Raw genomic sequence first — 20,715 nt, forward strand, 5'->3', positions numbered from 1 at the left:
TCATATTCAGATTTAATGTTATTTTAGCTTTTTAATCTTTTCAATATATTTAATCATTAGAAAAGTTATCGTCTTAAAACGCGAATCATTTTGTACCTCCAAACTAAGAGTAGGTAATTTTAGTTGTTGATTAAGTATTTTCAGCACATTTAAGATCTTGAATTTTGACAGTCAGCATGTTGCCTCCCTTATAGATTAATGTAAAGATCGTTTCTTTGATAAATAGATTTTCTGTGTGTTGCTATACAGATTTTCTTTGAGTTGCCACTGTATGAGAACAGTTACCTACCATGCACTATGAATTTTAGAAGTAATGGAGAGACTAATTAAAATTCAATGGAAATCTGCATTTTACCTGCTGAAATTGTCTGTTACTTGATATTAAAACGGTGGCTGGAATTGTTAAGGCAGATCTCCTGTGCTAAGACCTGCTGATGCAGTTGCCTACCAGTGTATCAAATTCTCTTTTTCCCCCCATCTCTGACATGATGTCCCTGTTCTTTCACAAATGTTCTGTCCCTGTGCCTTGGGTGTGAGCAGGGACCCATCCATCCCTAGGTCTGAAGGTGCAGGAGGTTCCTGCCCAGCACTGTTCCCCTGTTAGAGGCTGATGAACCTCTTCATCTTCTGAGTTGTCTGCATGATGACCACTATATGAAGTCAAGGAGAAAACTGAGATAGCAAAATCTTCCAATCCAGAGGGTTTATGCCAGCAGACACTGACTGGAACCCTTGAGCAGCTGCTGATCTTTTGAAGTGGGTTTGGCAGAGGGGAGGCACTGATGGCCATCCCAAGCACTCAGGTGCTCTGGGCACTAACCTGTTGTAGGTTGTGTGTGCAGTTACCATCTCATGTGGGCAGAATTGTGAAGTTGTTGGTGTTTGAAGTGTTACACTGTCCATATTCCTCCTCCTGTGCTGGCAGAGCTGAGCTCCCAGAAAGCAGATTCATGCTGAGTACCACTGTGTCCACACTGTGGCTTGGACCAGGGGTTGATATTCTTGCCACGTGACTTTTATCCATAATCAGGCTTTTAGGTCACTGACAGGCTTTCTCTTTTAGCTCTACTATGCCAGATCATTTAAGGGGTAGCCCTATTTTCAGTCAGTACAGCTGTTAGCAAGACTCCTCTTTGCAGTCCAAGATGAATATATGTTATGAAGGAGTTGTTGATGCTAAGGAAACCTATTTCCAATATGTTCTTGATGGAGAAATTGCATTTCAGAAAAGAAAAAAAAAAAACCCAACACATTTTGCAAAGCCATCTCGTTTTTCTTGATGCTCATTATTATTGTACATCCCAGTGTGCAAAGGTGTAAATGTGTTTGGGCTTGCCCTTGTGAGCAGTTGTGAATGGTTGGGATTGTTTTTATGCATGAGGTTATTCCATAGCAGCCCTGGGATTATGCTGCTGAATGGCATTTGGGGAAGGTAAACCTGCACTTCCCATCAGTTCCACTTCTCATGCTGGTATTCAGTAGTTTTTACTCTCACAAATGCAGAATTAGGAAAATGTACTGTCCTTTATTAATCTAATGTGTAAATTGGCAGTGAAGTTATTTATGATGTCTGTCTCCCGAGTCTTTCTTCTGTGCTTGGGAAAAGTCTTCCACAGATTTTCCTTTCTCTGAGGAGCCTCAGCACTTTTTTCCTTGTCTGTCTTAGCATTTTCTTCTCTCTTTGCTTTATTTCTAATGACTGTCATACAATATCTCACCATGATGGAACTGCATAAATAGGGATAATAATTAGTTTAAAAGAGCGTGTAAATACACCATACAGATGTATATTATTACATGTACATAGTAACATGTTAAAATGTGATACCACAAGATAACATGAGAACACTGGGGTGAAAAAAAACAGTGGTAGGATTTTTAAGGGTTTATTTGTGACAGACTCGCAGGAATGAGCTGCTTTGTTTATTACCATGGCTGTTTTCCTTTTCTTTTGTCCAGTGGTTTATTCATATTCCTTTTGTTTGCTGTGCTTCTCAGTCAGTTGTTGCTGTGATTGGGGGTAGTTTAGCTTCAAAAGTCAACTGAGGCCATCAGTTCTTTCAAATTGTGATTTGCAATATAAAAGGGAATGTTACTGTCTTCTTCACTGATGCAATAAAATTTAGACATATAATTTATAGCTGTTATGATTGCTTGCTTTAGATTTGTATTAAGCTTTGTTTATAAAACTCATTTTGTTATAGTTAACCATCAGTTGGAAGTAAATATTGATTTTAGGGTGTGTTTCAATGAGAACCTAAAAATTTCCTACTTTCTACTCACTCAGTGAACTAATTGTCTACTTAAGTTAATGTAGAGATGCCTATGCCTGCATGTGCTTTGCTTTTCAGATTTTTTGTTGCTTGCTTTTTGCTTTTTTTGCTTGTTTTCTTTTTTTTTTTTTTTTTTTTTTCTGTTGCAAAGTTTTATACATCTATTTTCTCACCTGCCGTATCCTAGGGGGCTTGGAGTACCAATAATACAGTCAGCCCACCTTCCTGGTCCCCAGACATTTCAGAAGGTCGGGACATTTTTAAATCCAGACAGCTTCCTGGCAGTGCCATTTGGAGCATCAAAGTGGTAAATAACTTGAATTTATTTTCATGTATCCATTGCTATCTTTCTGCTGTAGAAATTAGTGATGAAATTCTGTATCTCACACCTTAATTAATCTTCCATTCTGTTACTGTTCAAGGCCTCTAAAAATTATTGGCACTCTGGAGCTTTCAGGTTAAAAGATGTGAACTCTCCAGAGTGTACAGTATGATGGCATTGCCTTGATTTTAAATGGCAAAGAACACTTTGTATTACCCAAATTTTGTGTGTGTTAAGTACATCAATTTTTGTGGTTGGCTTTACGTAGCTGTCAAAATAAATTACCTGAGAAGAAAAATGTCCTTAAGACTGGCAGTAAGGTAAGCCAGGCATGGAAAGGAGCCTAGGTCTGAAGGATGGCTTGAATTTGTTGCTGTGGAGAACTCCTGCAGAGTGGATTTAAAGTGACATCATTTTTAGCTGATGGGAGAATAAATAACAACTTTCCTACCTGATTAGATGGACCAGAAGTTGTATCCACAGTGACATTTGCCATTAAAAACAGCTGAAGTGACTAAAGTAGAATTATTTGGTTTAAGTAAAGGCAAAAAAGAGCTAAGTTATGAAACTGGCAAATAGCTGTAGCTTCCCAATGATTTAAGTTCATCTCACTTTAACTCTCATGCTAATTTTATTTTAATTTGACATCAGCTTAGCTTTTGCTGCTTTAAGCATTAATTTTCAGCTTAATATTCAGCATTAACATTGATACAAGTATGTGCTTATTCCTATTACTAGTTGTGTGAAAATAACAATACTGACACCTGTTCTGAAACAGAAGATAAGAAACTTATCAGAAGAGTTTCCATGTTAAAAAATTGATGATTGTATGTCCTGTGTGTGCATATGTATTAGCTCCATAGATATCTAAGGACATTTTTGTTTCACCTCAGCCTCCAGCAGCATCCTTCCTTTCACTCCTCAGATATCATTGTGTTACATTAACTTGGTGTGTGAGTCAATTTAATTTCTCTTGCCTTTATTAGATGGATGTTAATAAAATTTTAACATTGGGATCCTTCAGTTCTCCCTTTAATTATGACCATAAAGTTCTATATCTTCTTTAAAGCAGGAGTTGGAATATTTGAGAAATATTTCAGGGAATATTGAGGCCACAGTGCTTCTTTCCATCCAAGAAACTCCTGCCTCCATCAGTAAAGATCCTTTCTACCTGTTGGTGACACAGTCCCCAAGGAGCTTTGTTGCTTCTATCATTGTTTTATGGAGCAAATGTTTTGCCATGGTGTTAAAAGTATTTTGCAGCAAACATTTGGATACCCCATACTCTGTACTCCATACTTTGGCTGTATTAGGAGCTGAGATTATTGACAAATGTGAAATGCAGTAAATAATCTCAGTGCTTATTTTGTAGCAGGAAAGGTGCTTATTTGAGTACATGAAATAATTATCAGTTACAAAGATTAGAGGCTCTGAGACACATTGTAAAGATGTCTGATATATCAGCCAGAATTTGGGGATGAGAATATGTTCTTTTTCTCTCTGGAACTGATTAGGGAGGATTAGGAATCCTCTTGTGCTTAGTTCATTCTGAAATTTAAAAAGAAAACAACCCACCAAAAAAAAAAACCCACAGAAAATTTCAAACTTAAGTCACTGTATGAATAACAGGCAATTATTAGTAAAAACATTTTTGCTCTCCCAAAGATAATTGCAGTTGAACACACAGTACTCCAAAGCAAAACTCTGCATCTTAAATTAGGAAGAGAGAAAAGAAGCTGTCTGTAAATAAGAGGAGATTGTGGAAGAAAAACTTCACATTATCGGGAATGTTGATCTGAGTGTAATTGATAGAATTAATATGAAAAACTCTCTATGTATATGCTGAATTAGGAGAGTTTCATGGAGCCAGCTCCCACTTTGCATTGCGAGCAGGACTCAATCCTAATAGATTCCAGGTTTCACTTGATTATTCATAGTGTAAAAAAAGCCTCTATGATTACCAGTAATCAAGGGTCCAGACCCTGTGGAGAAGTCCTATGACTGTCTGGACTGACTGTTTAAAGAGAAAAGAAAAATGAATCATAGAATAAAAGATATATTTTGGAAACTTTGCAGTTGAGGTGGGGGGGAAGTGGTGGAGGAAATCCTTATTTCCAGTTACTTCTGAGTAGAAAACATTCCTGGTTTTGGCTGCTTTCTCACTGATGATAAAGGTGATCATATTATGCCATGTAAGTAATTAAAGATGTTTCACACAGATTAATGCAGAGGTTTAATGCCCATGCCCTGGTGTGCTCATACTCACCTGAAATCACAGGGTGTTTTTTTTACTTACACTTTTCCCTAGATGAACTGAACAAGTTTGGGTGCTGTGTAATAAAAGAGCTCGAGGTTGCATTGACATTGTTCCCTTACCCTGCCCAGGGCCGAGGCTCGGGATTCCCCGGGAAGCGGAGGCCGCGCGGAGCGGGTCTGTCGGGACGAGGTGGCAGAGGAAGATCAAAGCTCAAGAGTGGAGTCGGGGCTGTGGTCATTCCAGGGGTAAGGACATCTTGTTTGGAGTCATACTGCAGTCTGTTAATGTAACAATTTTATTCAGCTGTAATTCTCGTATTAAAATACTGTATTAGAAAAGCAGCGAGCTGTACAGAGCCAGGGGTGTTTGATGGAGCCTGGCTGTTAGTGCTTGTGATGATGAGCTAGAACACTACAGCTCAGGGGGCCTGAGGCAGTTCTGTGCTGCTCTTGCCATTTGAAGACACAACAGTTGGGAGTCTTAAAGTGCTAAACATGCTGGGTAAAGGCAGCACTGACTGGAACAACCCAGAAGGGTTTGTGCATGAGAATATAACAGCAGCCATAGGAGACCAGAGCAAAGGTTCTTCCAGACTGAGTGGTGCAGGAGTGTAGAACAGAAAAGGAGACATTTCAACAGTTTGTGGCTTGAGGACTTGCTGAACAAGAGGTGGTATCTTTGTTTTGGGCAGCCTGTGTTGGAGCTTTTTTTCATAAATCTGCCCATTCACTGAAAAAAAAACTTTAGGAAAACCATGTTAACCTTTTTCAGTTCTGCAGCTCCTCAGCTTGTTTTAAGTGGCTGCCTCCTGGATTAGCTACCTGCCCCTCAGAGTTCTTAGAGAAGAGACAGTGTGGAAAGCTGTTTTCTGTTCACTTCCTCCATCCATGCCACTCAGTTTCTATAGACCTCCATCATTTCTCCTCCTTTCCTTCCACTCTTGACTTGCAAGTATGAAGAGTGCCAGTATTTTGAGTTGTTCCTTGTATGGAAGCTACTCCGTATTTCTGATCATCAATATCAGCTCTTTTGTCATGTTGATTTCCTTACTTTGTGACTGTCATCTGCCATTTTATAGCCCAGCACTCAGCTTTATGACATTCTTGTGCAGTTCTTCACACTTGTCTTTTGGATTTTATTGCTCTGAATATCCCAATCCTGTTGACAAGCTTTGTCACCTTGCTTCTCACTTGATTTTTCAGATTGCACACGAGTGCATTGAGCACCACCACCTGTTAGCAGGCAGGCCCTGTCAGATTTTCACTAGTGCTCTTGTCCCACATACAAAATTGATAATTTATTCCCCTCTTTATTTTGTGCCTTGTATCAGTGTAGGGACCATTCCTCTTCAGTTTAAGTGGCTTTGGTGAAGGGCTTTGCCAAAAGAGTTTGGTAGTGAATTAAGTTGCATCAATCAGATTTCCCTGTCCCCAGAATTGCTGACTCCTTCAGAGAGCCCTTACAGATGATGATTTACCATAACTAAAGCTTCCTTGACTCTTTAATGAATTAATATATCAGTGACTCTCAGTTCTTTGTTGTGATCAGATGTCTACTATTCTGTACACAGCTTCTGTCCAGAAGCCCTTGAGAAAATTATTACATTTGCTGTCTCCTGTTCTTCAGAAGCACTGAAGTGATTGTATGCAAGTGATTGCTCACTGCAGTTGATAGTTAAGCTACTTAATACTTGAAATGTTTTTAAAACTCAAAAGTCCTACACAGTCCTAGTCTGCTCCTCATAAGAAGAGGGATTTTGAAAAACTTGGAAACCTGGACTGTAAAACAATTCTTTTTTTTTTCCCCACTGTGGACTTGTTTAATTTGAATGTTACTTTTAAACTTTGATTACCAACTAGCCCTGCATATTTTGAGACACATCCTGTTCCTTGTGTTCAGAGAGGAACTTTGTCATTTTTATGTCTTTGTGAAGTAATTCCTGAGACTCTTCTTAGAGCTGTGTTTTTGTGTTCTTACATGTAATCTGTTTGAGTTTGTCACACTTTCTGCTGCCTGTGTAATAATGTCTTGGAATACTCTGGTGTTCATGATTTGAAAAAGGAAGAATTATCTCTATCACTTTTCTCTTTTAAAGCATTGGATGGTCAAGATTTCATAAAATTTTAAGATTTTAAACATGCAGGATGAATTCCACTTAGGCTAGTCACAGCACCTTAATGAATTGGAGGCATTCACATCATTATTTTGGTGTTACAAAGCACAAATCTGTACTTCAGGAGAAGCTGGGATTTATAGATCAAACTTCTAAAAGTTTTCGTTGTTGAACAGAGGAGAGTGATTTAGGTAACTTGCTATAAATACAAAATGGACATCACTCTCCACAATTTCCTACTGAAATTTGATCCTTTGAGTCATCACATAGATGGCAGCTCCAGAGTTCCAGAGATGTGGCTGCCTTGGGATAGAGTAGATGAAGTTAGCAACACCAAGAGGATCAGCCTTTTGCCAGATAAATGCGAATATTTTCAGTCAATCTGCACAAAATAATTCTTACTCAGCATGGGATCAGTGGACAGCACACAGATTTAGAAGTATCTTGGTGTGTGTTGGGAAAGGGTAGAAAGGTGGCTACAGGTTAACCCATGGTGGGTCAGTGCTGGGGTTCAGCAAACACCAAATTCCTTCAAATTCTGCCCTTTGGAATGTCCAGTTACAAGAACTTCCTGAAACCTGTGGAGAAGTAGGTAAGGGAAATGTTGTCCCTGGAGGTATCAAGGTGTTTCAGGTGCTTTGGAGTTAACTGGTTAGTTACAGCTGCACTGCTGTCAAATACTTGGTAATCAAAACACATAAAGAGTATATTCCCTTTTTAGCTGTTTCTAAGTAAATGCTGAGTTTCAGTAACTGTGTATCAGAAGAATTCCTCTAGGATACTTCTGATGTAATGATATTTACATGTGCCCCTAGAGTTATGTCTGGATTTGTAAAATATTTAAATTATTATTTAAACAAAACTTATCTGTGTAGGATTTACAGTGTGTTTAAAATAATCCACATATATATAATTGGAACAGCTGGTAAAACAAAGTTACATTTCTCTATCATGCTTTTGATCTTCTATATGGAACTGTGTGCCCTTATATTCCTGATTCAGAGATAACACTTGGGCCTGTTAGTTTAAATTCATGGACAGCAAAATCTGAACTGCAAGATTCGCATGAAAATCAGAACACAGTTGAAATGTTTCTTTTTTCTCTTCCTGAGAAGTTGTACATGAATATGTACATGGATTAGTAAGGGGCAGGTCAGAATAAAAACCACTTGATGTAAAAGAAAAATTACTGTCTATAGTAAGAGCTGATGGATTGAGATCCAAACAGCTGTTTCAAGTTCACTGCAGGTTTTTATGGTAAAGATAGATAATCCTCCTAAACTGCTTGCAGCTAGTAACTTTAGAGTAACTTCAGAGCACTTGCTTCTTCCTCTAACATACTTGGAGCATTAGCTAAACCACATTTTAGGCAATATGGGACAAACCACATTTCTGCAGTTGCTCTTTGAATTAATACTCAGAAGTCTGTCACTGCAATTAACTTTTTGATGAAAAGAACTTCAGTGTTTACATGCAGGGAACAGAGCAGACTGGGCACAGTATGACAATTTCTGCTTAGTGATTTTTTTTCTTAGATTATGTCTCTCCTTCCATTTGGAAGTGTAATGGGATAATATGTGAAGGTGAAAGAAGGAGAGGAAAATAATATGTCTGTAAAGCTATAATGCTGATGATGAGAAAATGTGAATTAATGCAGTAATTTCAGATGGAGGTAGCTTTTTATGAAAGTTTAAACTGTATGAATAAATATTTGCAAAACCCTTATTTAGAGAATGTTTCAGTTTGTCTCATGTCTTAAAAATGTGATGTGCTTGCTGTTGATGTGATATTTTGTGTTTTTTTAATAGGTCACAACCATGGATATTTCATCTAATAAAGATGAAGAAGAAAACTCGATGCATAATACAGTTGTCCTCTTCTCTAACAGTGACAAGTTCACTCTCCATCAGGTTAGGATAATCGTTACGATTTTTCATTTTGTTTCCCTGCTCTTAATTAGAAAAAAAAAGTGAATGAATGTCCTTGTTAGGAGTTCAGTTTTACAGTTCCATGTTTTCAGGTTGTAGTGTCTGGCATGTATTGAGAGTTTTCTTCTTTGTCATTGCAGGATATGTGTGTGGTTTGTGGGAGCTTTGGCCAGGGCGCTGAGGGCCGGCTGCTGGCCTGTTCCCAGTGTGGGCAGTGTTACCACCCATACTGTGTCAGTATTAAGGTGAGTGCTATTGTTACACACAAAAATCACTTTTTACACTGTTTTCATATTGTGGTTTAATAGCACTATGCTGCCTTTGGTTTTGTGGTAATTAGGGGAGTCATTAACTTGTTAGATATTCATCAGCTAATGTGACCATTATTTGTATGCGACTTGTGAAAGACTTTAATTAAATGTCATTTTATAGTATGCATAGCCTCAAGAGAAATTAACCTTTTTGTAATTTCACAACCATAAATAGCGCTGATTATCCAGCAGTTGGTTAAAATAACAGTTTGAGATATAAGCTTTAAACCTAGATACAAGCAGAATTAAAAACAAAGAAAAAATTATACTGCATCTTCATTTACTTGGGGCATAAGGTTTAGTTGATTCAATTTGCCTGTTGGCTGTCAGAATTGACAGCAGTTGGAGTGGTTAATTAATACATTTTACATTCATTAGTCTAGGAGAGAATGTGTGAAAATTAAATTTGAATGCTGTGAAATGACCTAGCAAGCACAAAATAAGCTATTTACTGCAGTATATACACTGTACACTTTTCATTGGTTGTGATGTAAGTATATGTGTAAAAGTGGGATTTTTTTTTCAACATGTCAAAAACTTTGTTTTGCACGTACTTTACAAAATGCCATATGCGTATTTCATGCAGTTATAATTTGACTTTTTGTTTGTGTACTGCTCTTGCATTATATATTAATTGCAGTAAGTTAGCTGTTTGCTTCAGATGAGTAAAACTCCAGCACTGTGATCACATCATGACGAGAGAGGATCAGGTTTGTGAGCTCTTGAGGAACCAGAATGAGCACAAGTCTCTGGGACCTGACAAGATGCTTGCCAGAGTCCTGAGGGAATTGGCTGATGCAGCTGCCATACCACTTTCCATGATATTTGAAAAGTCCTGGCAGTCAGGTGAAGTCCCAGGTGACTTAAAAAGGGAAACACTGGAGCTGTTTTTATAAAGAGTAGAAAGGAGGACAGTTTCTTTCTGTTTAATCCATTCCTGTTCATGGAATCATCAGAAGGTGTGTTTGATAAAGAGCTCCTTGAAATGTGGGTGGTGTGCCCAGAAGAGCATCCTGAGCTCCACAAGCCAGACCTTAATTTATTGATCACACTTCACTGAGCCATTTTCAGCTAATTCTCCCCTTGCATTTTTTCAGATTACTAAAGTGGTACTTAGCAAAGGTTGGAGGTGCCTGGAGTGCACGGTGTGTGAAGCCTGTGGGAAAGCCACAGATCCAGGGAGGCTCCTCCTGTGCGACGACTGCGACATCAGCTACCACACCTACTGCCTGGACCCGCCCCTGCAGACCGTGCCCAAGGGAGGCTGGAAGTGCAAATGGTGTGTCTGGGCTCAGAGATGCTGCCTGCTGTTCTCTTCTGCTTCTCCCTGTCACTTGGTGTTTGTAATGTCATTGAATTGTAACGAGGTTTCAATCGTGTCTAAGTCAGGTGTATTAAACAGAGCCAACACAATGCTTCTGAGTTGTTTCATTCAATTATCACTCTATAAAGGAAACTCTTATCTCCTCTTAGAACTGCTTCTTCATACCAAAAAATCACACAGAGATAGACAAAATTCCTCTTTTGAAACTCATAGCAAAAAAAAAAAAATCAATTTACATTCATTGTAATTATTCCAGTGTTCATTTGGAAAAATTAGTGGGTGCTTCACCTAAGTGTTTTCAAAATAAAACCCTGTGAAAACCATTTGTTTTACTTGGGTGAAACACAAACAGACCAGACCTCTCACATGGTTGAGTCTCTGGATCTCAAAGTGAATGGCAACTGGAAGCAGGAACGCCTTTGACCTGTTGAGCTGTTACAAGAACCCATCTGCCTGCTTTTGCAGTTTCAGGGGAATTATTAATTAGAAACTCCCTTCAAAAAGTACAAAAAATGTTGTCAAATATTTGTGGTTAAACATGTTGTTAAGTTAAAACTTAATTACTCACCTCATTCTAAGTGGAAGAGATTTAAAGCCACAAAATGATTTTCCTGTGAACTGACAGTAACAGATCTTTTTGTCTGTTCTGCAGGTGTGTTTGGTGCAGACACTGTGGAGCAACTTCTCCAGGTTTAAGATGTGAATGGCAAAATAATTACACTCAGTGTGCTCCCTGTGCAAGTTTGTCTACCTGCCCAATCTGCTACCGCACGTACAGGGATGAGGAGCTTATAATTCAGTGTAGACAGTGTGATCGGTAAGGAGTTCTAATATTTCTCATATTTTTCCTGCTCAAGTCTTATTTTAATTTTTTCCCCCTAATGTAAAAGTGTAGAGATGAAGGAAATGGTCACATGGTAAAGAACACTGGATTACTGAGTCTCAGAAGTCTCTTAATGGTTCATTCCTGGTTGTGCCACAGACTTAACTGTCTGATTCTGGGCAAATTAATTAATCACTCTGTGCCTCTTCCCCCCTGCCCTGTAAAAATAAACTAATTTACCTCACAAGACTATTGTTGTGAGGCTGAGTCTAGAGTACATTGTATAAAGTAATTAAAATTATTGCAATATAGGGAGAAAATTATCATACAAAAACATACTTGGGAGATTGTTCTATATAGAGTTCCTTCCTGTGGAGGGAAATACTTGATCTACTGCTCCATATACAGGATGTAACACACACCACTGTAGGGGATGCTGTATATGGAAAACCTGATTCTGTGGTTTCTCCCTAAAAGAATTCAAACTGAACAACCATTTCCCATTTACTTGGACCGTAGACTGATACTTGGGTCTCCTAAAACACCACCTATTTCCTTTAAATTGTATTTTTTCCCCCACTTAATTTCTAGATGGATGCATGCAATCTGTCAGAACTTAAACACAGAGGAGGAAGTGGAAAACATAGCTGATATGGGTTTTGACTGTACCATTTGTAGGCCATACATTCCACCAACGAACGGTAAGAAGACGATCGAAACCAATGGCAGGATTGCACACTGCAATAAATAGGTTTGGGAATGTGTTCTGTGCTCTGATGGAGGTTTGGCTCATGGCAGAAGTAAGATTTTCTTCGTGTTTGTGTTAAGGGCTCTTGTGGAAGTGTCCTAGGCTCTTTTTTGCACTCTCAAGTGATTTAGGCCAGAGGAAACCTGGTGGAAATTCTGGGTTGAGGTGTTGAAGATAGGGATAAACTGCTAAGAGCATTTGGTGGTGAAGGGGTCAAAGGCATATATCACTTTGTGGAAAGAAGAAAGCCCAGTTCTCTAAAGTTACATCTACAGAAGAATCTGAAAATTACTTCTAAGCAGAAAAAGTTTGTGTATTTTGATGCTTTGAGGCTGTGTGAGGCAGCAGTAGCTCTAACAACAGTCTGTGTAAGCATTTTTCCCCTCCTCCCTCATGTTTTCTTAATGCCTTTTCCTCAGCTCTCCCAGTATTCAAGACCAATGCTTCTCTCCCTAGCTGCAATCTCAAAAAGAATTGGCCATACTTCTTTGTTTGGGAGTTATCACTTCCTTATTAATTAAAATGTGTCATTACTTCTGATGAATTTAGCATTTCTCTGGGTAAGGATACCCACAGCCTTGTTGGTCTGTATCACAGTTCTGTTACAGTGGCACTTCAGGAGCCAAGGTTACTGCTTTTTAAGCACATTTACATCACCTGGTTCCATGGGATGGTGCTGGTTCATGTTCCTGTGAGTGGCCTGTCAGCAGTTAGGTTGGCCTGTGACATTTATTTTATGATTTATATTTTAGTCTTGCTCAGGGGTGATAGCCCAGGTCTGTTTTCCCTGCGTGTCAGCTCAGGGAAGTTGCTGCTTCAGTCGGCTCCTTTACATTGACACCTACTCCCATTTTTAGCATAAGCACGTGCAAGTGTTCATATTACCCCTTCATTGGGGTATCACATGAGAATATTAGGAGGAGGGTACAAAGAACTAAGCAAATATTTCAAGAAAAATTTGTATCCATGGAGAAGTTGTCAGTAAGATTGGTTTTCCTGAATCGAAGAAGTTGTGAGGCATAGGCTTGGAAGGAAGGTCTGCCAAGGAAAATTCAATAGAGCATCTCATGTCCCTTAACACTGGCATGTCCTCATCACAGCAGTAATTGTAACTTACTGACCTGACCTTGGAGGTTTATAGACTCCCTGCTGCAACACTTCCAAGTAACCCATTTTTATCACTAATAGAAGAATGCCTAATGCTTCTGTATTTCTGCAAGTCACTTCATTGTAAAGATCTGCTTTCAAAAATTCACAAGGAAAGAGGTTTTGTAAAGTGGAAAAAGCCAGAAACTTGCAGATAAAACACAGACTTTTGTTTATTTTTATAATAAGCTTTGAGTACTTAAGGCAAAAAGATCCAAGTAAGAAATACTTCTTCCTTTCTCTTTGGAGCTGGCAGAGCTACCTTTTAGAGATAATTAAAGTGATATGTGAGATGGAGCAGCTTCACAAGAGGTGTTTCACTTCCAGGCAGAAGCTGACCCCTGAGTTAGCCCTTCCTGCACACCTCTATGAAGTTGTGTTGCTTAGGTTTGGCTTCCAAGGAAAAGGAACCAGTCCCTTGGGAGCTCCCAGGTTTTCTTTGCAGGTTTTCTTCACCTTTTTTGTAAGACAAGTTTTTCTGCTTATTCTTTCGTGTTTTGACTCAGTATTAAAACCTCTCTAACACATGTACATTTGCACAGTTGCATGTCTGAATATGTCCTTTGATGCATGTTTATAGAAATACCTGCATGTACTTTTATATGAAGTGTTTTGGTCTTCCATGAATTCTTCTAAAACTCCTCTGAAAAATTGCTGTAAGTTTTTGTTTCAAAGTCAGAAGAATTAGCATCTGATAAACTTAGAGAAATAAATGTTAGTAAGCAGTAGAAAGTTGTAAATACATATTATATTGTGGGATTCTTACTGGGATGGTTCTTGCTCTTTCCATTTGATGTATCATAGATGTGTTGCAAGTATTATTACAGGGTTTTAAACCACTTTCTTTCCAGAAGAAACAAGAGCCCCTCAACCTAATAAGTAAAACATAGCAGGTGTACCCTTGGTGAAGAGTAAATTGTTCTAATGTGTAGATATTGATAAGGAACTTCCATTTTCCTTCCTTCAGAAAGTGGAAACTTTTTTAAATTTGTGAGAGCTCTTCCCTGTCTCATCATACCTTACATTCTTAAAAGGTCATCTTCTTCAGGAAACAGAAAAACAGTGTTTTTCTTCTTGAACATACATAAATATCAAAAGCCAGAATGGTGCAGGATTTGGTCCAGTGCAAATGGACCAGAAACCTTCATTACTAGGTTATTGTGTAATAACCATCTCTGATCAGTGTTTTAGCAGGTTCCTTTTAGTACTGTCTCATAAAAGATGTCCTGCAGCTGTGTCCTGTAGAGAAATTTATGAATTCTCATGACTAGAATCTAGGCGGGTGCATTAGGTAGCAGCAGCTTTCCCCCTGTGCTGTAATTCCTGCACATTCAGGAGGGGTGTGTGTGTATCCCATCCACATCACTCCTGGACGAGCAGTTCTTCACCTGAACCCATCAGTTCTGCCTTTGTGTCATTTGCCCTTGTATGTCCTGTGCCCCATCTGCAAATCCCATCCCTCCTCACGTACTCCCATCCTGTCTCCACCCAGGCTCCAGCCTCCTCCTCGCTTGGTGCTGTGTTTGTTCCCCTGTAGGATGCAGAGGGACCAGCTCTGGTTTTCTGTAACCAGTTAGGACTGATCTGGTTGCAGTTTCTGAAGCTGCCTGTGTGCAGTTATTCCTCCTGGGGCTCAAGTAAACCTCCTCATGGAGGCAGTGAGGATTTGGTATCACTTACCCCTGTCCAGGGGTTCCAGTGAGACACTTCATGGCTGGCAGTCTCTGTTGTATCATTTTCATTAAACTAATCTAAATTTTTCTTCATTCTGAAGCTGAATTCTATGTACTTTACAAATACAAGAAACAAATCCAACATAAAACTATGTGTTAAAAAATTAACTTCCGATTTTTTTAATTTAGCACATTTACTGTGTCACCTCTAATGTTCTTGTGTTACTGTATTTACAAAAAAAAAAAGCCTGTGTCAGTGACACAGTTATGCAGGCACTCAATAAAGAGTGCTCTGCTAGTGCTGTATTTCTACATCAACCATTCCACTCTGTCCCTTATGTTGGTTTCATTTTTTCATAGAATTGTTCTTTTCTGTTGCAGCCTTAAAAATGAACTCCACTTTCTTTGTATTTTGTATTTTGTGCAATTACTTGTTTTCAGCTGAGGCTACTAAATGCTGTACAACATTCAGCATGGTTAAACCCTTTTGCAGATAAGCTTAGCGATTTTGGTTAAAATTCAGCTGAATGCCTCAGAAAGCACTATTTTTGCCATTTTTATTTTTTTTCCCTTTGGATAGGCTTTTTCTAACAGTACTATGCTTTTCTGCTATCCATTTTATTGATTGTAATCCTTAATCTGCACTCTAATTAGATCCTTTTCTGAAAGTCTGTTTGATACTGTCTTCAAACACTGTTTGTTCATGCAGTTTTTGTGAATGGGTCTCTGAAGGCCTCACCTCTGTCACTATCAGCTTGTTTATTTGAGCATTTCAACTCAATTCAGTCTCCAGAGCTAAAATTGTTCAGTCTGACCTGGATGAGAAGATCTCTTTGTTGTTTGACTTTAAATGAAGGATTTCAAATTCCTGTTCACAACTGTCTTTCTGAATTTCTTGTTTACTTTTAGATTCCAATTCAGTAATTGCTACTTCAGTCTTAAAACCATCTTGCAAATTATAACAAATTAAATGAACAGATGATGTCTTATTCCACTTTGAATAGTTCTTCCAATCTGCCTATTTTCTGTTGTTTCAGTTCAGTGTTTTGAGCATCTTCCTTTCTGCAGCTTGTCCCCTATTTTTTATTTCTTTTTGGCTCTATGTCTCTTTCCAAGTGGCATTTTCAATTTCTTTTCTTCCTTGTTTTTTCTCTTCACTGTTCAGTTTTTCAGTAGTTCTCATAGGCTCCTTTCATTTACTAATTGCATGAAGCACTGGTTTTCTCTAGGTTGTGCCCTGTGCATTAGTTGCACATTATATAAAAGTATCAAAGCACTGTAGTTTCTGAAGGCAGACTTGGACTTTCCTTACATTTATTGATCTGCTAGAAGGCATGCTGTATGTTTCATGCTCATTTTAAGTGTTACTTGGAAGCTTTTGTGCTTTTCCTGGTCTTGCCCTGGCTCCCATGGTGTGTGTGAGGTGGGAGCAGCAGCACATGTGCCATGGGTGATGTGACACACAGAACCCCCCATGTGTTCTCTGCCTCAGAGGTCTCATCTTGTGTGGCAGGCACAAAGGAAATACTCCAGATGTTATCTTGAGTCCTAAACTCAGCATTAATAAGATTTCTAGGCAAAAGGGAAAAAAAAAGGATGGGTAAACTTGCCTCTGTGGTCGTGCTAACTGTGCCAGACTAACAGGTTTTCTGATTCTAGTTTGGTGTTTGCGAGATAGAAGCTCCTAATTTTCACTTACTGCTCTGTCTACATAATCTCTGTGAAGTCACTACTAATATTAAAAGTTTAGTCTACACATCATAGGTGAGTGAAGCATGATTGCAGTTTTGTAGTTAAGGCAAAAGGGAAGAGGATTTCTGCCCACTGCAGAAGTAACCTGGTGTTGCAGGACATTTTGATGATGGTTTTTTCAGTCACACTGTTCCACTGCTGCCCTGTGCACACAAGGTGTAGTTTTTGAGTTTCTGCTGTTCCATTTAGCAACACTCTTATCTGGAATAAGAGTTTCCCTATCTAACTTCAACAAGTCCCATGTTATCTAGTCTCAGATACATCAGCCTTCTCCAAGTGCTGTGTGAGAGGCCTGACAGCACAGACACAGTGAGAATCTTGTGTGCAAAGCTCTTGGAGTGTGCTGGCCCCTCCTTGGGGAAATACTGATCAATACCCACTTCACAATTTTTAATGATATTGGCATAAAAATTATTAAAAATAATTTTTAATTTTTAGGGCAGCAAAACCTGAACATTGCCTAGAATAGAATCATGAAACCTGAACATCATGATTAGTGTAGAGGTTGCTTTCCAGCCCAAAAGATGCAGTGTATTCATTGGCCCTTGGTCCAGAAAGATCATTTCCCATTGAGTTCAGTGCCATTCCAATGCCTTTATTGGCTTTAGGAAGTTGGAGAACTTCAGGTTGTATCAGGCTTCTTTTGTAGTCACATCTGTGACACTGAAAAGCACTTTATTTTAAAGGTGCAAGTAAATAATTGCCAACAGTGTAAATTAGGGAGTGTAATGGAACTGTTTGAAGGAAAATCGATAGTTTCAATTTAAGTCAAGTCACCATTTTTAAAAGTTGAAATTATTTTCCTTATATTTTTCAGTGCCTTCTTTGGACTGTTGTGATTCATCAGTTGGAGCTCAGATAATTTCAAAATCAAAAGAACTAGGTAAAGAATGGAAATGCTTAATATCTGATCATTTAGCATATTTAAGGGTATATTTTTACATGAGACAAAAATTATTTTTTCCCATGGTTTTGTAACACACAGCATTAACTATCCTTCAGTTACCATAGCATGCTTTCCATTTTTTTTCCTCATTCTCTCTTCTTTCTCCTCTCTTGCCTGCCATACCTGCACTATAACAATTACTTTAAATTACGCTTTGATCCTGCAGTCTTAGTTGCTTGCCTTAATATCAGTGGTAATAACACAGTGTGGCTGAGTCAGGCATGTACACAGAATGTTTACAGGCTGGAGCTGTTAGGAGAATGCAGCTTTTCTGTATTTGTCTGGTTTGTGCTAGGAGTTTACAATCCTGACAAGCCTACTCACAAGTCAGTTTTTATAATGATAGCACCCAGCAGCTTCCATCATGTTAGGACAGCTTCCATCACATCAGAATTTTTTTTTCTATTTGACACCTGGGAGAAGGTTCTCCCCTCAGATATTCAATCTGAAAAAGAGTGTGAGATGTTTTTGAAACACACACCTTTCAAGCTGGGTGTAGGAGGGCAGTCAAGTGGGATGAATTTGTTCAGAACCAGCTGTGTTGTCAGATGTTACACAAGGAAATGTTTCTGGTTAAATGGAACAAATGTTATTATATTTGTATGTTTTCAAAAGCTGGGTTATCAAATTGACTCCAGAGAGCTGAAGCATCATTGCAGCCTCTTCGTTATTTGGCTGAAAGTTCCTGAGCTTCCACTTGCAGGGCTCCAGCACAGGTGGCAGGACCTCTTTGCATGGTGAATTAAGGAATATCCGAGCTTATCAGTGGGCTCAATTGTCATTTAACAGCTTGAGGAGGAAGCAGTCTTGCAGGTCTTGGGAGACTTGGGTTCTACCCACAATTTCCTATTTGATCTTGAGCAGCTCACTTGACACAGCTTGGGTTTTTTTCTGCCTATAAAATAGGGCTGATAAGTTCTCTGAGTTACCAGGAGTTCTTGGAGGTTTCAGGTTATTAATAAGATGAAGGTAAAGTGCTGAGGGCTGGATGGGGACCTTGGCTGATTAGCAACAGGGACACAAAGTATGACTTGCACAGTTTTCTGTGGGTGCCAGTAATACAGAAGTACCCTGCAAGGCACCAGTTTCCATAATTGAATTGTTCTTTCTAATGAGTCCTTGGTATAAGTTGTTTCATAGCAATGTAATGAATTATTGCTGGATTTGACATCAGGCTCTAGATCATAAAGCTGTAATTGTAATATGTAAGACAGTGTCAGATATCTCTGGTTTATTTATACCAATTTCTTCACTCACGGGTCAGCTCCATACATGTGGATTATTAACTCTTGTAAGTGCTATTCCTAAAAAAATAAAAAAAAAAAATCTAAGACTTGTAAATTAAAAGAGTTTTATATTGCTGTTATGATTCGTTCAACTTTTATAGACCCACCGAAGACATACACCCAGGATGGAGTGTGCTTGACAGAATCCGGCATGTCTCAGTTACAGAGCCTCACTGTTACAGTGCCCAGAAGAAAACGGACGAAACCAAAGCTTAAACTGAAGATTATAAATCAGAACAGTGTGGCTGTGCTTCAGACACCCCCAGATGCCCAGTCAGAGCACTCAAGAGATGGGGAGATGGATGACAGTAGAGGTAGCAGTCTACTTTTGGCATGTCTTGTAGCTTGGAGTGTTGCAGTACCTGTGTGTATTGCAAGCACCCCTGGGAGTTTTTATTACACTGATACTCCTGTGTTCTGTACAGAATGTTTCATGGAAATTTCTTGAACACTAGTCATGGCTTGTTGTTGTCCATTTCAGGGATTTTCCTTGTTGTTCTGTTTATGGGTCATCCATCCTGTAGGAAACTCCCTTTTTTAGGGCTGCCAGCACTGGAAATAGGGGAAGATTGTTTTGGTTAATCTTTGGGTTACCTGTGGGAAACACTGTGCACTCACTGAGTACAAGTGTACTCAAATTCAGTGCAAACTGCTTGAAAGTGTTGGCTCAGCAAAGCAACATCTGTATCACTGAGAAGCTGGTATTAAAATCAGGTGGGAGAGTGGAGCAGTTCTTTGCTGAGGTGTTTCTCTTTCCTGTAAGAATTATGGTGAGCTGACCTTAGAGTCAGTGATTTTGGCTAACACTCGAATCCATGGTCTGGGGCAAGGCTCCTTCCAGTGGCAGGTGAGAAAGTCACTGCATTGGTCATGGAGGTGTCTCTTTGGAGAGGAACTGAGGCCCACTGGCACCCCACAGTTCTGTTCATGCAACACTGCCTTGTTAATCAGATTAAATGTCATAAGCTTATTTTAGCTGCAGAGTGTACTTGAGATAACTAGGTAGCTCAGCCATCAGTGAAGTTTCAGTGTTAACTTGTTGATAGAAGTATTGTTCCTGTTGTTTGATGACCACATTCTGACCCTCTGTTGTTGACTAGGACTATTCTTCTATAAAAATAGCTCCCTTTTATTTCTTTATAGCCTTTTAAACAGTTTGTTTTTGTTTCATTCCTTTGAGTATTCATAGGATTTGGTACATTATCCTAGCATTACATGGACTCTGAAATTCCATCTCATATTTTCATATTCTCCATCAACTAGGTTTTTGAAAGCAAAAAATGCTTTTGAATTTGGAGGCAGCTGGTCACTTCCCTTGTTCTCCTTCAGTGGTTAACAATCTTTACTTTTAAAAAGGTGTGCCTGTTTTCTATATGACTTTTTCTGACTTCATCATCTGCTTGTTGGCTTTTATAGGTGGTAGGACTTTCCAGGTAGATAACGGGATACACAGATGTGATAGCAGGGTATGAAAGGGAGAGCCAGAGCATCCACAACTTCAGTTTCAGTTCTGATCACCTCCTGTTCTCTTTTTGAGAGTTAAAGCACATTCCTGTGTGTGGTGGTAACAGCACAGGGAGTGCATGGGAGGTGGGCTGGATTTCCTTGAAGCTCTGGGTGTGTTGGGCTCTGCTCTGCAGAGGGGGTCAGTGTCTGTCTCTGAACATCTGGAATTTTTGTATGAGCATCAGGATGAATACAGCTGTGCTGTGACTTTGATTGGAGTGATACAGTGTAGTAATCCCTGGGGAAAAGGGAAAAAAACTTATTTTGACTCTTGATGTTCCAGGTGGAAAAAAGAGGCTTTATGTGA

The 20,715-nt window shown here is 39.1% G+C and overlaps 1 protein-coding gene across 12 annotated transcripts in view; it reads left to right on the forward strand.

Moving 5' to 3' along the window:
• Positions 1-20,715, forward strand: part of KMT2C (lysine methyltransferase 2C) — a 188,848-nt gene that overhangs the window by 117,573 nt on the left and 50,560 nt on the right. For 8 of the 12 annotated variants that reach the window (XM_063416028.1, XM_063416057.1, XM_063416045.1 and 5 more), the window contains 9 exons: positions 2,461-2,580; positions 4,981-5,097; positions 8,774-8,875; positions 9,034-9,138; positions 10,302-10,483; positions 11,181-11,345; positions 11,943-12,052; positions 17,488-17,553; positions 19,004-19,216. In XM_063416028.1, the coding sequence (XP_063272098.1) occupies positions 2,461-2,580; positions 4,981-5,097; positions 8,774-8,875; positions 9,034-9,138; positions 10,302-10,483; positions 11,181-11,345; positions 11,943-12,052; positions 17,488-17,553; positions 19,004-19,216 (1,180 nt within the window). The remainder of the gene's footprint in view (positions 1-2,460; positions 2,581-4,980; positions 5,098-8,773; positions 8,876-9,033; positions 9,139-10,301; positions 10,484-11,180; positions 11,346-11,942; positions 12,053-17,487; positions 17,554-19,003; positions 19,217-20,715) is intronic. The other 4 variants (XM_063416091.1, XM_063416075.1, XM_063416083.1 and 1 more) reach the window with 4 other exon arrangements.

This window comes from Prinia subflava, chromosome 1 (assembly GCF_021018805.1).
Source record: "Prinia subflava isolate CZ2003 ecotype Zambia chromosome 1, Cam_Psub_1.2, whole genome shotgun sequence".
In the NCBI taxonomy this organism is placed as follows: Eukaryota; Metazoa; Chordata; class Aves; order Passeriformes; family Cisticolidae; genus Prinia; species Prinia subflava.